This window comes from Rhinoderma darwinii, chromosome 10 (assembly GCF_050947455.1).
Source record: "Rhinoderma darwinii isolate aRhiDar2 chromosome 10, aRhiDar2.hap1, whole genome shotgun sequence".
Taxonomy (NCBI): domain Eukaryota; kingdom Metazoa; phylum Chordata; class Amphibia; order Anura; family Rhinodermatidae; genus Rhinoderma; species Rhinoderma darwinii.
This window is the reverse complement of record NC_134696.1, coordinates 10,775,518-10,793,160: the sequence shown is the minus strand read 5'-3', so window position 1 is coordinate 10,793,160 and position 17,643 is coordinate 10,775,518. Positions and strand designations below refer to the sequence as shown.

The 17,643-nt window shown below is 47.2% G+C and overlaps 1 protein-coding gene across 5 annotated transcripts in view; it reads right to left on the bottom strand.

Moving 5' to 3' along the window:
* MTOR (mechanistic target of rapamycin kinase) overlaps positions 1–17,643 on the bottom strand; it is a 109,332-nt gene that overhangs the window by 38,566 nt on the left and 53,123 nt on the right. For all 5 annotated transcript variants that reach the window (XM_075839360.1, XM_075839364.1, XM_075839362.1 and 2 more), the window contains 7 exons: positions 7,746–7,846; positions 6,042–6,157; positions 5,880–5,957; positions 5,226–5,333; positions 4,347–4,472; positions 2,121–2,252; positions 727–854 (listed from right to left, as the gene is read on the bottom strand). In XM_075839360.1, coding sequence (XP_075695475.1) covers positions 727–854; positions 2,121–2,252; positions 4,347–4,472; positions 5,226–5,333; positions 5,880–5,957; positions 6,042–6,157; positions 7,746–7,846 — 789 coding nt within the window. The remainder of the gene's footprint in view (positions 1–726; positions 855–2,120; positions 2,253–4,346; positions 4,473–5,225; positions 5,334–5,879; positions 5,958–6,041; positions 6,158–7,745; positions 7,847–17,643) is intronic.

Below are 17,643 nucleotides of genomic sequence, written 5' to 3'. Positions count from 1 at the left end.
CCCATCTAGCTCCCTCTCCCCCCCATCTCCCTCCCATCTAGCTCCCTCTCCCCCCCATCTCCCTCCCATCTAGCTCCCTCTCCCCCCCATCTCCCTCCCATCTAGCTCCCTCTCCCCCCCATCTCCCTCCCATCTAGCTCCCTCTCCCCCCCATCTCCCTCCCATCTAGCTCCCTCTCCCCCCCATCTCCCTCCCATCTAGCTCCCTCTCCCCCCCATCTCCCTCCCATCTAGCTCCCTCTCCCCCCCATCTCCCTCCCATCTAGCTCCCTCTCCCCCCCATCTCCCTCCCATCTAGCTCCCTCTCCCCCCCATCTAGCTCCCTCTCCCCCCCCCCTCCATCTAGCTCCCTCTCCCCCCCCCCTCCATCTAGCTCCCTCTCCCCCCCCCCTCCATCTAGCTCCCTCTCCCCCCCCCTCCATCTAGCTCCCTCTCCCCCCCCCCCTCCATCTAGCTCCCTCTCCCCCCCCCCTCCATCTAGCTCCCTCTCCCCCCCCCCCTCCATCTAGCTCCCTCTCCCCCCCCCTCCATCTAGCTCCCTCTCCCCCCCCCTCCATCTAGCTCCCTCTCCCCCCCTCCCATCTAGCTTCCCTAGCTTCCTCTCCCCCCCCCCCCCTATCCAGCCAGCTCTACAACCTGTATACTTTGAAGAAGACAAGACAATTCACTAGACGTCGGCGGACACTATGGGACTACCTGGGACTACGTGGGACTACGTGGGACTGACCTGGCCATAAGTTTCTGCAGCTCCTGCTTCTGCTGCGGGTCGTCTGCTACGTGCTGGGCCTGGATTTGCACGTTGCTCACGAACTTCTGCATATGTTGGAAGGCCTCGATCTGCGTTGCACGAGGGGCATGTTGGATAAAAGACACAGGAAGAGAAATTCAAATGGACAAAGAAGACAACGAAGGACGGAGCAGAAACTAAAGAGCCGAGAGAAAGCCGAAGCATTGAAGAGAACAGAGCGAGCGCTCAACTGTAATTGTGTTCATACAGGAATCACTCAGACTTCACTTGGAGTTTCAATTGACCATTTTCAAGATCTCTGTGGCCGACAGTGAATGGGAACATTTTTTTCTATATGCAGAGGCTGAATTTTTTTTACTACAATTGTATCCAGTTTGTGAGATCGATACATCTGCAGCACAAATCTCTCTCCTGTCTTGAGTTTCTTTTACAATGTATAAAGATAAAATGTATCCGTAAAGATCAGTTTACTCTGGCATAGAACTTGTAAGACTGCATACGATCAGCCAAGTAAGCCGTGAGAAGTATTAGGTCTGTAGGAGGGGGTTTCAGGCTCAGGATGTAAACAATTACTTGTTGCCATTCACTGACAGAAAGCAGAGATCTTGAAAACAAAAAAGCTAAAATCACAATGACCAATAGAAAGGTGCAGAACTTTTACACGGTATTTATATGAAGCCTGAGAATCTTTTCAATATGGACAGTTTAGATTTAGAGCAAAAAGGGGTCTGATGGGAGACTTTTTGCCTCATTATTGGGCGGGGGGGAGGGGAGGGGGGGGGGTGGATGAAGGGGGTTTGGAGGCAGATAACAGAGACCAGGACAGTTTAGGAAGAACATAGAGGAATGTATTGAGAATAGACATGATTCATGGCTGAGAAACCCTCTCCAGGACCAAGACCAATCAGGTATGCAGAGGTTAAAGTCACATCTGGGCCCTGGTGACTGACGGGGCCCGAAGACAGACGGCAATGTTACAACCAGCACCGGATGCTTGGGGGGCCCTGGTACAGATACTGCCCTCGTGTCCAAAAGTTGGAGCTATGTCTGAAAATATTGGGATGATCATAGAGAATTTTGGGGAAACCCAAGTCCTAAATCAGGACCTCACAAAGTCCATCTGCAGGACCCCCCGTATCTAAACCATGAAAGCCTCCCGGCACCTATAGAAGCCTGTGCTCTGCAGGCCCTGCCACCTCTCCCGCTCCCGTCTACCCTGGATCTGCTTTTCTCATTGCTCGTGATGGCGCGGCTCCCAGACAGCTAAAGAAAACAGTCTTTTTTTTTTTCGGGAACTCTTGAGTCACTTTCAGCCTGTGTGATCCGAGCTCTGCACAAGCCCACGTTACACAACACGGATACACGCTCAGTACCTTTCGGGTACTCTTCCACATGTACTTCATGTAGGCGTAGGTGACTTGCGGGTGAGCTGTAGGTAAGGGCTGGTCGCTTTCCAGCGCTGGGTCCACTCCAAGTAACATCACTAACGTTTTGTGAGAGAGAGCCTGCAGATTAAAGAGGCAGGACATGGTTATAGACCGCACGGCGTCAACATTTCGCCAACCCCCCCTCATTGCACGGAGAGAACACAGGGGGTCTCAATCAAGGGGACTGCCCCTTTTACCTAAAGGCGACCAACCCCTTAAAGAGAAAGGCCCCATATGCACAGGGTCGTAATTTTGATCCGCAGTTACGGACTGCAATGGCGGATAAAACACTGACCCATTCATTTCTATTGCCCACGGACACCTTCCCGTATATTTACAAGACGGCATCGAGGCCGGAGAAATTACCCGCAAAAAATAGCACTTGTCCTATTTTTTGATTTTACGGACCGCGCTCCTATACTTTACAATGTGAGCACGAACCCGTGAGCGAGTGACTGTCCGCGGCCAGACGTGATTACGGGCACGGCCGGGTGCAGGGGGCACAACTGTACTTTAATAAAACTTTTGATATGTCAGAGACGGATCAGTAGTTTTAATCGCTGGGGGTCCGGGGGCGGAGACGCTCGTCATTAGGCTGAAGACGGCTCATAATACAGGTTATACGTGATCCCGTCTTCAGCCCCTACGTTTCAGAAACAGTAGGGACCCTGGTCCCCAGCGATAAAAACTTCTAGTGTCTCTATGATATATGACAACTTTTACACAAAGTACATTGACCCTTTAACCCCTTCAGGACTGAGCCATATTTTGATGTTCGTTTTTCACTCCCCGCCTCCCAAGAGGCGTAACTTTTTATTTTTCAGTCAATAGAGGGTGTGAGGGCTTATTTTTTGCAGGAGGAGTTGTCGTTTCTATCGGTAGCATTTAATGTACTAGGAAATGGAAAAAAATTCTTTGCTGGCTGAAATTGAAAAAAAATATGTGATTCCTCCCTCGGCTCAATACGATTATGGTGAATTTACATCGGCTTTTTTTTTTATATTTTACTACTTCTACAAAGAAAAAACTATTTGTTCAAAAAAATAAAGTTTGTTTTGTTTCACCACATTCAGAGCCGTGACTTTTTACATATTTCCGTGGATTGAGCGGCGTGAGGGATTATTTTTTGCAGGATGAGGTGACGTTTTTATTGGTACATATGACTTTTTACGGCGTTCGCCGTGCGAGTTAAATAACGTTAGACTGGAATAGTTCCGACTTTTACGGACGCGGCGATACCGATTTTACTCCGTTTGTTTTTACATTACTCCAGGAAAACGGGAAAAGGTTTTTTTTTTTTTAACTTTCAATATTTTCTTTTTTTGCTACTAAAAACTTTTATTTCTCTTTATTTTTTAAACATTTTATTAGTCCCCCTAGGGGACTCGAACCAGCGATCGTTTGTCATTTCATTAGGCCCCTGGGCTGCCATGACAACCATCAGCACTCCGCCATCGCGTCGCGGAGGAGGAGGAGGGATACGATGGGCTGCACCACCTTTTCTTTTAACTATGCATGGTGTCTTTCCTCTTTTATTCTTCCTGGAAATGTATGAATAAATTCACAACTGGGTATAATTATTCACCTTGCTGGTGATTGGACATTGTCAGACTGCGTACTGACGCACCACATTGACAAGGAGAATGGTAAAGACCAGCTGTCAATTCAGTCTTACATTTCCAGGAGGTATAACAGAGGAAAGGCACATGCAGATTTTTATTTTTTCTTCATAAATCCCCTTCTAGCATTATTTCATGGGAAATACAAATATTGTCATGTTGACATGTCATGCAAAGTTTTTAAGGATGCACGATGATGCTTTGTGATGTATCGGAGGGGGGGGGGGGGGTCCCATTAAAGACAGAGGGATCTATATAGTAAAATGGTAGGAAAAATAAAAAAAGACCGGAAACCACAAGAAATCCCAATCTGAATGTCAAATATATAAAGGACCCCTAATACAAAGTATAAGAACGCCGTCTGTTATTCCTCCGCAGCCGCTGCCCTGACAGGACGCGGGTTCAGTCTGACGCTCGAGGGAAACGAGGAGGGTGGCGCTTGATTATTTTGCAGACCAGTAACGTTACACGGTCACGGTTTCCTGCTGTGCTGAATGACAGATGTAAAACAGACAAATAAACGGCAGGCGAATGCTCGGGGACGTGCGCTCACCAGACGGCCGCTCTTGCTGCAGAGACTGGCATATTTCAGCCAAGTTCTCATGTCTTCATGAGGACCGATCACAAGGGACTGAACCATCAACACTTTCTGCCAGTCCTCAACGATGCGCTGACAACCCTGTGAAAGGAGAGGACATGATACAGACACGTTACTAGGCCGGCGGTCGCTCCTCGTACTTTATAATCAACGTGACAAAGGATAATATTGTCATACAATGTAACAGAAACCCTGCTGTATCTCAAAGTCTGCATAAAATGAGAATACCCTAAAAATAAGATAAAAGGTGTGAACGACGTCCAGCTCCGAGGACGCCCCTGCCAGGTGATTAGTGATCGATCGCTGGAATAAGGCAGCTTCCAGGAGCCGGGACTTGCTGGCAATGATTCTTCCTCTGGCTGTACACCGCTCTGCATTTACCAGATGTCAATAATTGCAGGACACTTGGCCGGGGACGGAGGCTTCAGCCGGTAACCCCCGCCCCGAGCACAAGTCGTCTGTACACAGAGTCTGTCGCCGTCAGTCCAAGTCTGCCTGCGTGTGTCATGGGTTGGCCTGCGTGCCAGCGTGTGTGTCTATCTGGCGGCCGAAGGTGACAAATACCTGCTCCCCCCTCCACACCTAATAAAGATCTGTCCCGACGCTACGGGGTATATTAGAAATGCGAACGGGAAGAATGTCTTAAGAATGTTCTCCGGGGCGAGAGACTTGTAAACAGCGGTATTAATAGAAGCCTCTCTTCCTTTTCACACCCTCTACCTTCAGTGTATAGATCAAAAAGGCAAGACAAAAACTGCACAAACCATTGTCGTAAAGTAAGAAAAAAAAATGCCGCAAATTCATTGTGATCCTTCAATAAAAGGTAAGACCCACCTGCAGCCGATCCCACCAGGTCTGACGAATAATCTCCCGCCGCTCGGGGACCAGCTTATATTGGATGACCTCTTCCAGCTCAGACAGCATCTGACAGGTGACCATGGCCTGCAAGGAACAAGAGATACCAATCTAATAGAGGTCTAATAGAGGAGTAAGTGAACATTTGAGTTAAAGGGGTTGCCCTGTTAGGATAACCCGTCTATTTGTTGTATTTGGGTATATGGACCTCATAAAGGGGGGGGTGCACGCTCATGACCCCCCCCTTTATATCAGCCACAGCGCCTGCAAGCAGCAGCTCCCACTCTGGAGGACTCCACGCGACCAGGTATTACATAGAACCAATGGATACCATGTAATACCGCACTTCTCCTGACGAGGCAGTGACAGCAGTTTCTAATAAATCTAGTGCGCCGGGAGGGTTTCAGCTGTGAGCAGAACCAGTCAGTAGATCGTCAAGCGTATCCTCAGAACCGGAGCTGGCCCGATGAGACAACCCCTTTAATTGGTAAAGCAGGGAAGTTGGTGCGACTTGTTGATGGGAACGCATGGAGTGGCATAATAGCGGATACTTCCATGTATCTACCGCTGTCAAAACATACAGATGATGGCGACCCCATAGAAGTCAAAGAAACGCAACTGTGGCTTACGTACCCCATAGGCGCGGCTGTAGCTTTCTCCAGCCATCGCAGTGAGCTCCGCGTCCAGCATGTCTCTGGCTTTATCAATACACTGTAAACACAGAAAAGATGAATCACGTTCCAGATCAGCACAGGATTCTCATGGTTAGTCACCCCTGGATATGTGAACACCGACCTGCTGGGCGAGAGAGAAGAGATCCTGGTGGAGAGCCAGCACGGCCCTATAGAAGGCTCCGTCGTGGGTGTCTCTGGGGATCAGGCAGGTGTACTCCTCCATACTGTCCCACTGCTCTGAAAAGACAACAACGAGATGTTACTACTCCACCCAGAGAAACAACCTCCACAAAATCCATACTAAATACAGGTCATAAAGGGCCATCAAACTAATATGGAATAGACGTCTGATCTGTGGGGGCCCCAGCGCTGGGACCTCCACCAGACCTGAAAACAGGGGTGCCCAGTTCTGGGAGAAGTGGTTGTCCAGGAGCAGTCAGGGAAGGGAACTAGGAAATCCCTATCTTGAGATTAGTGGCATTCCCAGTGCGCATACATGGCCATGGATAAAGGAGCGGCAGCGTTGTACAGGGTCCGGCGCCAATCAGATATAGCGCAGGCGTCACGTTATAAATCTCAATCACATGTTTAAAGGGACCCGGTCACCGGCATTTCACCTATTAAACCAGTAATATCTGGTGGTAGAGGGTGAAAAATCATTTTTATGTGACCTATAATCATCCTCGTATCTCTGCAGCTTTAGTGTTCAGTATTTTATTGTTCCCGCGCCGTATGCTAATGAGCAGAAGTGTCATATCTTTGTTCCTCCAGCCTTCCAGTTAACCCTCCTTACTTTTGATTGACAGCTCTCTTCTCCCCCCCCCCCCGCACCCACGAAATCCCACACTTGCGCATCGATGACCTGTTCTAGTGCGTGCGCACAACCGGACACCATAGCGGCGCATTCGCAGTAAATAGATTGGAGTCCCGGACTAAGCAGGGAAGGGTGTCTGACCAGACATGACAGGCGCGTGCGCGCGCTCTTAGATGAGATTTCGGCATTCAGGGTGGGCCGGCATAAGAAGAGAAACGAGTGAGACAGACGGATTATTACCATAAAAAGGCACAAGATTATTGCAGACCGTTATTTACGGTCGGAGGAGGCGTTTAGGAGATCGGATAACGGCAATGAACTTATGACAGCAGCGGCCAGCGCGGGGTGAGGAGAGATCAATGGTGAAACGCTGGTGACCGGTTCCCTTTAAGATGTTACCGAATGAAGAATTTACACTTTACTAGGACCGTGCGTCCGAGCCTCGCATTCCACTAATCCAGAAAAACCCACCATATACCGGCGACTGCGGCACCTTATGGGAGCCAACCTGAGAGGTGCCGATGTTCAGGAAACATTTAGTGATTACTGGCTGATGGGTAACATGACAGCCCCTCCCTGAGTGACGCGTCTTCTGAAGAACAAGAGGCACGTCCATTTATTTCTCATCTAGAGCGTAATTACAAACGTCACCAAATCAAAGGGCGTGGCGGATGACGGATGGGGACGGTGTGGCGTACGCAGCAGCTGATTGGAGACAGAGCATCATGTGACCGAGTGCTGGAGGAGAATGAATACGGGGCAGACAGTGATCAATGTAACGTTCTCTAATCAGGGATCCTGTGGATATAAAATAAATAAACGGCGATTACTGGAGGTGAGGGGCACGGATGTGGGGGGGCCATTAGGAGGTACTCGGAAAGCAGCGATTCAGGTTTGCTGGGGCTCAGATGTCTGATTCGTGACACTGCGTTGAATCAATAGCCCGGCTGTTCCCGGGTGATGAGTGCAGACATGACAGCATTCCTGCGTTACATTTACCAGACGTCTTACCTAATCCCCATGCTGCCGCTGCTGCCATTCTGGCCATCTTGGCGCGGGCGTCCTCGCTGACATTCGTCCAGTTCTCGCAGCACTGCTGGTGTAATTGTCCCCTGGAAGAAAATAATGGAGTTCAAAACAGAATACGGGACCAGTCTCATCAAAACTCGGCCCTGGTAATGGGAGGTCTGCCCTACTTTACAGTACTGGACCGTAGACTTCTCATTATGCACATAGGACAGCACAAAATACCTCCTCCTGTTAGTGCAGATCCATAAACTATAATCAGATCACTGAAAACAAATGCTGAGCACTGAAATTGCAAATGATCGTCAAAATGAACTTTTAAAAGTGATGCTGGAGTGAAGAGAAGCCAAACAATTGTTAAAAGGAGACCGACCGAAAAGAAAAGAATTAGAAATGTGAAAACAGTATTTCAATATCTTACTCCTAGGAGGAGATATTATTGCTTGAAGTTACAGGCCCAAAGCCTGAGGCTGCACTACTGAGAATGTCCCCGTCTCACAAGTGCAGCGTTATCATGGAGGCCTTGTATGAATGCAAATCACCAGATTCACAGATTTCCAGCTGCCAGGTAGTGTTGTATCTGGATTTTTCTCAGTAGTGCAGCCTCAGGTGTTGGGCCTATAAATTCAAACAATTATATCTCAGCAGAGGAGTGAAAGATTAAAAAGCGGTTTCCACATTTTTAATGTACACTACAGGGGCTTTTATTATGGTCTTCTATTGGGATTCTTATAAAGAATTAGGTCAGGGCTACACAAGGACTTCAGCCTCATGGTCACCTTTGAATGACATGATGGAACCTTGGCCTGGAGTTTAGCTTCGCATTCCTCCTATAGGAGTGAATGGTAAGGATCAGCAAACGTTTCACCTCTACTGTGCGCCTGTGCCGCTTCTCTCCAGACTCGAAGTCAACTGTAACCTCAGGTCAACGCAGCAACACGAATGCATATTGTGAAACTCAAGCAAAGTTAACAAGCCCTTTAAGGGTAATTAAGATATTTTAGTAGAGGCACTCGGGTGACCTTAAAGTCTGATGAACTTGTGACAAGTTAATATTGACCCAAGGATTGTATGTATACACCTAGAGAAGGCCGTCTATATACACAGAGGTCCAGGCCCAAACACATTCCCGCACCTATGCAAACACAACACTTCAATGTACAGAAGTTGCACAAAAGACGACAAATCCCCTCACACAAGAGCAATGAGGCGGGACGTGTCGGATTAAAGGCTGTATATATACACGTATACTCGGACGTCTGTAAAACATCTCCTTGAGAGTGATCGGTGCTTCATCACCAGTGCTGGGTCAAAACCTGCCAGTGATAAAAGTACCAAACTCAAGCCAAAGGTGTTCATTTTTGGAACTGGTTTTGGCCCAAGCTCACAGACCTCAATAATAGAAAGCAAGTTCACATGGTGGTAATAGACTACGCCTATAGTGGCTTAAAACGGTGGTCCAGGAGAAGGAAAACATGGCTGCTTTTTTTCAAAAACGGCGCCACTTGTGTCCACAGGTTGTGTGTGGTATTGCAGCTCAGTCCTATTCACTTCAAATGGAGCTGAGCTGCAATACCAGACACTACCCATGGACAGCTGAGGCGCGGTCTTCAGAAAAAAAACAGCACCAATGTCTAGTGTTTCTGCTCATGGTTTTAGATCCAATATAATATCTTCTGACAAGTTCGAGCTTGATTTCAAGTGTCATTTCCCTTCATATTGCACTGCTATACACCGCAGGCTCTACAGATATTGAGCCGATTCACATGACTCTAGCTCTATGACGTCCATATTGGTACACGGACAGGGGCAGTCGTGGTAAAACAACCCCTTTGACACAAGAAATGTAGAAAAAAATGCACTAAATCCCCATAAGATATAATATATAGTAAGCGACTCGCTGTCGGCCCTCTTTATATTTAGAACCAGACAGGAGCGAATCTTTGAAAATCCGCCTCGTTGGCATTTCGCCAAGCGTCACATTTTCTATTATGGAGCCATCTTTGCCAAACATAAGACAATGTCGGCAGAAATACGCATCCATATTACGTATTTTAGCCCCCATTGACTTATTTGCGGCGAATACAACCCCATTATATAAAAATAAAAAAATGTAGCCAGCAAAAATACGGACATGGCGAATTTTCATCTCTATTTAGGTCGTGTGGCAGGGGGAAAAAAAAATAAAATAAAAAAGTTATAAAATCTTGGTTTGAGGCATTGGATAAAAAAACAAAAAACACGAGACCCAAAAGACAAAAAAACAAAAGAAAAACACAAAATAAAACAAGAAAACACAAAAAAAACATGAAGCGCAAAAAAAAACACGAAAAACTAAAGAAAGCCCAAAACACCCCCACCCACCCCAAAGATACCCACAATATAGTCCTTCAGTCCTGGAAAGAGAAAAACTTCTGAAAGACAGAAATATCTTCTCCATATCTGACAGGAGAAGCAACACCTGCTCCGGATTTCGTCGCTCTTAAAGTAATTTTCCCGTCACAGAATTCTTCATACCATAAGATCTTCCATGTTAATCCTCCAGATGCCGAAAGAGGAACAAACAAAAGAAGAAAAAAATAAGGTAGAGAACTTCTTTCCTAACATTCTTCTTTCCCCCCGGGTCGTGAAGTTTTTCTTGGCCGTGCTTAGATGTACTCTCCCGTTTAATTGACTGCGCCGAGTGTCGCCATGGCGATCCCATTAACAATGAATTTGCGTTAGATCCTGTGTGGACATTCCAGCTGACTGGATCAGACAAGTATTTTCCTTTACCCCGTCACACTCACATTTCCTCTCTTCGCGGTGAGAATGCCCCGCACTTGTTTAGGCTGGAGGAGCGGTCGGTAAAGCGATCAGTCCTTCTGGATCCTGTTCTGTACGTGTCACTATAGCATTATTATATAACGTTACATCCACGGCAGGCGGGAGCTGCGGGGTCACTTTTTAGAAGGAATTAAAACATAAAATACCCTTCGTTTACCGGTGTCTGATGTGACGCGGATTTCGGCCCAGATTCCACACCAAATCCGACGACCATCTCATTCCATTCATGTGAGATGGGATTCCGCAAACCCCGTTTATATGGTACGGAAAATATCCGTGCAGATTGTTGTAAAAGATAAATTTAAAAAAAAATACAAAATTGGCCGCAAATATAAGTAGCATGTGAATTATTTCTGCCGATTCTGCAAGGAAAACCTGAAGATTAAATGACAATGGGGTTAATCCTCGTGCAGACGTGACGCGCACCGGCGGTAGAAATCACAGCGAAGCTTCGCATTTCCTATGTTGGATTTAATGCCGACGTGTGAACGCTGCAGACTATTTCTGTTACTGATTTCAAAGCAAATACACAAATACACATGTGGATTTTGACCTGGATTTCACCCTATATATTGCAAAACGTGAAATCCATGATGAAAATCTGCAACAAATCCGTTACAGAATCGTCTTTCAGTGGATTAGAAAATCTGCTGCAGTGCCGGGACCATTTTTTCTGCTAAATGTGAATACGTTTTCACCTGCATTGTACAGCAAATTGCTGCAGATTTTCAGTGTGGAATCCGCATTGACAAGTCGCAAAAATTTCGGAGTTGCCGCCGATTTGCAGTGCGGTTTCCAGAGAGACGGACGCGCTCTGTGGCTGCTCTCCACTCTGGCCAAGAAGTCAGAATCCTGAACTATCAACTCTCTAATAGGGTAGTGGGGTTTCTAAACTGGACAAACCCCTTCAAGGCAATTTCCGCCACGGGTCAGGTTATCCCCCTTTGCCAATCAGCAGAGAGAAACACGCTACTTTACATACAACTTGTCTACCCTAGGGGCCCCATCAGTCGGTAATTCGAGGGCCACTGGCTTAGTGTTCATTACAGTCATGCCTGCTTTTTAGCAGGGCACCGCTTAGATCAGTAGACAGTGCAGCTAATATGGAGTAGTAGTCTGAAATCTGCCTCCTGTTTATCAGAGGCTCCAGCAGCTCTGTCCCTCCTCTATGCTTTACACTGCAGCTCTGCTTTTTGATTCAATTCTGTGTATATGCACAATTCCATTATAAGCTCATCAGGAAGAGCAATATTGGAGTGGGGGGAAAGGAAAATAACTGGACGGCTGTGCACCTCCCTTGGCTGCTCAAAACCGGGAGGGTCCAGGATCAGCTTTTCTAAGAACCCATGGTCAGGGACATTTTATCCTGGCCCCTGAAACGGCATTTAGTGAGATCCATTGCGCCTCCGTTTAGGTTTCATAGAGCACGGTCCAGATGGGCCTCATATAAAGAGAATCCCTTTAATCTCCAGTTTTCCCCTCATTACAGTAAAAAGCTTCAGTCTGTAAAACTTTACAAACTCCACCTGAAGCGGCCGCTCTTCTGGGCGAATATTGTTCATCTGCGATGGAGCGCGACTTCTCCACTTGCTGCGTATTTGTGGAAACTTTAAATACAGAGAACGCTGTCTGACAGCGAGGAGAAGGGGTCGCCCTGACGGGAAATACAAGACAAAGAAAATGGTGGTGAGTTTCATATATAACGTGAGCGGTTTCCTGAGAGATTTCGCCGGGCGCCACTGTCTGGGACTCGGGTGGAGGAGCTTATAGAGGACGACATCTGTTATGTAATGGTCCTTTATTTTTTGTTGTCATGGTAACGCTCCACGTTGCTCTGATTTATGCACTCCTCTTCCTCCTCTCCTGTGGTCCTCAGATGACACTTACTGCAGAGCACATGGTAAACATTTCCGGACCAGCAGCAGGGCAAGCAGACGGGGTACCATCGCTCTGTTTACATGTTTATGCAGAGCGTATCCATAGGTACCCATTCACCCGTCGTAAACCAAAAGAGTGATGAGAGATGGACAGGGTGTAATGCCTATTTTCCCCTGTGGTGGCGCTGCAGGAAAACGGAACACTTACAGACAGGTTTCATCAAAGATTGCTGCTGATCGCTGGTGGTCCCAGAAGGATGAGACTTTGTGACCATGGTCAAGGGATCTTTCTAACGAATACAAATGGTCCAAGGAGGAAAATCCCTTTAGATATAAGCCCTTGGATCATCCTTCTCTTGCCAAGGTCTTAAAAGTTCTTTTACATCCATCTGAGGTTCCTTGGAAATGATTGTGAGGGCTCAGCATGGGCACGTTCACACACCGGACATATAATCAATAAGGTCTAATGCTGTAGGAGATTAGTGGACCAGTCCTGAAGAAACAGACCCTAGTGGCAAGTGATTGACCATAAAGTCACCAAATGGGGATGTCTTCTGCTGGACCGTCAGGACCCATTACGGTGTCACAATCAGAGTCTGTTACAAATTCCCATTTTCCCTACTTCTCACACACACGGGTCAGTAATCCATCAGTATGTTTTTGGGGTGTAGAACAGAAAACTGGAGAACATACAAACTCTTTGTAGCTGTTGCCGATTCGAAACCAGGACCCGAGTGATGCAAGGCAATAGTGCGAACCACTGGGTCACTATGGGATGCTCTGGTGGGTCAATCCAACCCTGGATATAGAAGAGATTGGTGAAAGAACCAATGCATAAGTAGCCAGTCATGCCAACCAAGGGTGCGGGAAAACTAGACGACAGGCCCAGAGGGATCTGCAATTGCGGCCATATTGGTAATCACGTGCATTCGGATGACTTACGTAAGTACAGAACTATTCTCAGGTGTCATCAGTGAATATTGACACAACCACTGGTCTGAACTTGAATTTTTTTGTTTTTTTTCTGACATCTGTAAAATCATAAATGTCTGCGCTCGTGCCGTAGATCACCCGTCAGGCATGGAGTCTTGCTCCTTCCATGGTCTGGTGAAGTTCAGACCCCATGTACAATCTTCTCCCCAGACTCCTTGTTTCTTGTTTTTTCTTCTTAGTTCACTCAAGGAACTCTGAACTATGCCGGATGCATAAATTCTGGCAGGCGCTAAAAACGCGTCAGAGTCTCGAAAATGCGCGACCGAACGGCTAAAAATATACTCCCCGAACACACCCCAGAGCCGGCATCTCCTGAGGGCACATTATAAGATTCCACACATATACATTGGTGAGATTTTCCTACTCTACAGCCCTGGCTCTGCCTCCTGCCAGTCCGGGCTTGGAAGCTTCTCTTGGGCCCACAAGTTGGCAGTCCAACAGTCCTGGCACACAGGAAACTGCACTAACCTGCCAAGGTGGCACTGACCATCAAAATGGAATCCAGGAAAGTAAGCGATTATATTCTTACACAAATATTATAAAAACTGAGCGTTGTCCCTAAAACACTCCACACCGCGGCTCTGGGGAAAGACTTCGTTCACATTAGTAATATGCGCAGAGATCACAGAACGGACGTGAATATTCGTGTATTTTTTGCGTAGTTCACACAATATATCCTTCACTAAAGTGAATGAAAAAAATCAATAAATAAAAAAAGGTCAGACTCACCACTGAAATATTGATGACCTATCCGAAGTGTAGACCATCCATGTTAAAGTCTCGGAGTGCCCCCTTAAAAGGGGAGAGTAATGGGGGCTTTAAGGGGAATGTCTCATGTGATTTTAGTTTCATGAATCACATGTAAGTCTGCAGAACAGAATATACATATATCTTTTTTCTAAACTTTCCTGGGGCGGCCATATTGGTGACACTTCCTTCCTGTATGGCTTGTATAGCCAGTGCACGGGGGGGGGGGGGGGGGGGGGTGCTTTATGGCAGCTGAGGTGAATGGGAGTTAAAGGGTAACTAAACTTTCAGAAAACTTCTGACATGTCAGAACTTTTGATCAATGGGGGAACGAGCACTGAGACCCCCACCAATCGCCAAAACAAAGCGGAGGCGCTCGTGTGATCGTTGAGCCTCTTCGGTTTTTTTTCTGCTTTTTCCGGAAAGCCGAGGTAACGGTGTACGGGCTCAGACTTTCTATTGAGTGCGCACACCGTTACATCGGCTTTCTGAGAAAAGCCAATAAGAAACCAAGCGGCGCAGCGATCACCAGAGTGTTCACCGATTCATTTTAGCGATCGGTGGGGGTCTCAGTGCTCGGCCCCCATCAAAACTTCTGACATGTCACTATGGCATGTCAGACGTTATCTGAAAGTTTAGTTACCCTTTAATAGACAGAAAAGTGTCAATACACTTATACAGTCTCCAGGAAATGATGGAGCACAACCCCCTCCCCAGACAGCGGCAGGAGTGCTCAATACAGTCATATCCGTGTATATAGCGTTACTATCTTACCTTATCTAGACCTCCAGCTGTACAATAGAGTCGTCATTATCTCGCCCACCCTTTCATGATAATGAAATGACTCTGCTGACTCTACACCAGTGTACACAGCAAAGCTAAAAAGCGAGCTGCAGGACATTAAAGTCTAATCACTGTATAATAAAAAGGTCTGCAACTTTCTAATGTCCTCAATGTTTCATTTATTCTCCATTTTCCAAATCCTAGCAAACCCGTACAGACTAAGGCTTCATGCACACGACCGTAAAAACTCCCGTTATTACGGGTCGTAATTACGACCCGTAATAACGGGCTCATAGACTTCTATTGGCGACGGGTGCCTTCCCGTTTTCTCACGGGAAGGTGCCCGTGCCGTTGAAAAAGATAGAACATGTCCTATTTCAGGCCATAATAACGGCACGGACAGTCCATAGAAGTCTATGGAGCTCTCGTAATGACGGGTGGCTACATGTGTGCACCCGTCATTACGGCAGCGTTGCTAAGCGACGTCAGTAAATAGTCACTGTCCAGGGAGCTGAAAGAGTTAACTGATCGGCAGTAACTCTTTCAGCACCCTGGACAGTGACTACCGATCAGAATAAACCTGTAAAAAATAAAAGACGTTCATACTTACCGAGAACTTCCTGCTTCCTCCAGTCCGGTCTCCCGCCCGTTGCCTTGGTGACGCGTCCCTCTCGACATCCGGCCCGACGTCCTGGATGACGTTTCAGGCCATGTGACCGCTGCAGCCAATCACAGGTCAATCACAGGCTGCAGCGGTCACATGGACTGCCGCGTCATCCAGGGATGTCGGGCTGGATGTGAAGAGAGGGACGCGTCACCAAGACAACGGCCGGGTAAGTATGAATTTCTTTAACTTTTATTACAGAAAAGGCTGTCCCTTCTCTCTATCCTGCACTGATAGAGAGAAGGGGCTGCCGATTAGTGCAGTGCTATTTTGCCGCCAAAAACGTGCTCGTAAATACGGGTGGAATACGTGTGACACCGGACCCATATTTACGAGCACGGGTTCGTAAATACTGGTGCAAAACGGGTGGAATACGTGTGACACCGGACCCGTATTTACGCCAGTATTTACGGGTGGGAAAAAATACGGTCGTGTGCATGAGGCCTAAATATAAGCTTAAACAGCTGCAGGGTTGGTTATCAGGCTAAGGTTATCAGGCTAAGCAAAAGCTAGGATTCCATAACAGGAGGGAGATTTGTGCTCCTGCTGCGTTTAGCTCGTAGGGGATTGACCAACAAATTAGCCGACAGATTTTTGCCTCTGATGTAAATTGATAATGTTCCATTCACTGTCAAGCAAGCAGACAAAAAATGCTAGACACGAACTAAAAACCTGACTGACCCCATTATAAATCAATGGGGTCTGTCTGGATTTGACGGCACCCGTTTGCAAACTCATCCGACATAATTGTCATGGCTGATGGCGCCAATCTGAACGGAGACGCGATTCTTTGGTCCCAGATTTGCTGGTGTAAGCGATGACCCGTTATAATGATGTGCCGGCATAGTGGACGCGGTTTTACCCGTGTGAACCGATTCTGATCGATATTTTCTCGCCTGTAGTTATTTTCGCAGTGTGTAGAAGGTAAAGGTTACGTGTTAAACACTGAATAGAAAGAACCAGATGTGGCAGGAGCAGGAGGATTCCTGTGTCACAATATAAAGTAAATGTTTACTCCTCGGGTTCATCTCGTGCACTTCATGTAAGGACAGAGGGGAATAGAGGCCGAACCCTACAGTCAGCGAGAGGACAGGGACATAGAGTCCCATATATCCACATGTACAGGGTTTGTGTTCACAGCCGGGTATGTAGGGGGGCCTGCGGAGGCCACACAGACACTGGGACCCTCCTGCCATAAATGTCGCCCGTATTTACACTGCTGTCAGACCCCAAGGCCCTGTTCACACTGAGTTTTTTGCAGGCGGAAAAATCTGCCTCATTCAAATTCAGATTTTGACCTGCCGGCACTGAGCGTCACGGGCAAAAAACACTGCGAAAACCGCTTTCTCTACCACCCATTGGGGTCAATGGGAGGTCAGACACGGAAACGCCCTGAAGGAAGGGGACGACGTATTTTTCCGCTCACTGGAAAAAAACGCCTCCCATTGAAATCAATGGGAGGCGTTTAAGGCCATTTTTTGCGGCAATTTCCGCGTAAAAAAACGCAGTGTGAACATCCCCTAACAAGGAACTTAACCTGAAGGTTAATAACAGGGGCTGGGAGCGCACGGTGACCGCTCTAAACTTTTCCAAAAATAAAGCATTTTAGTCATAAAATGGAAAAGGAAGACGTCGTCACTTTGTAATATAAACCGGCTTTCTATTCTGCGCTGTTTTCTGGTTCCTAGAGCGCAGCCTGCAGTGTAAAGAAAGGAGGTTTTCATTCCGTTTGCCACGGCTACGTCCAAAGTCAGGCATTAATATCTGTTCATACGTTTCTTATCCGCCTGTTTACTACAGGTCACACTTAAGGTCTAAACCCGCAATATTCAACACATACAGAGATCTAAACGGGCAAAACATTTTTGTCGTTCATGTCCCAGGGTCATTTGTTTTTTCCTCCTCACGGAATTGAGATTGGGCTAGTCACTGGCTGGGAGGCAGCTTGCTGCAGCAGAACCCTCCCCCCCCCCATGTGACCTGCAACAGGAGA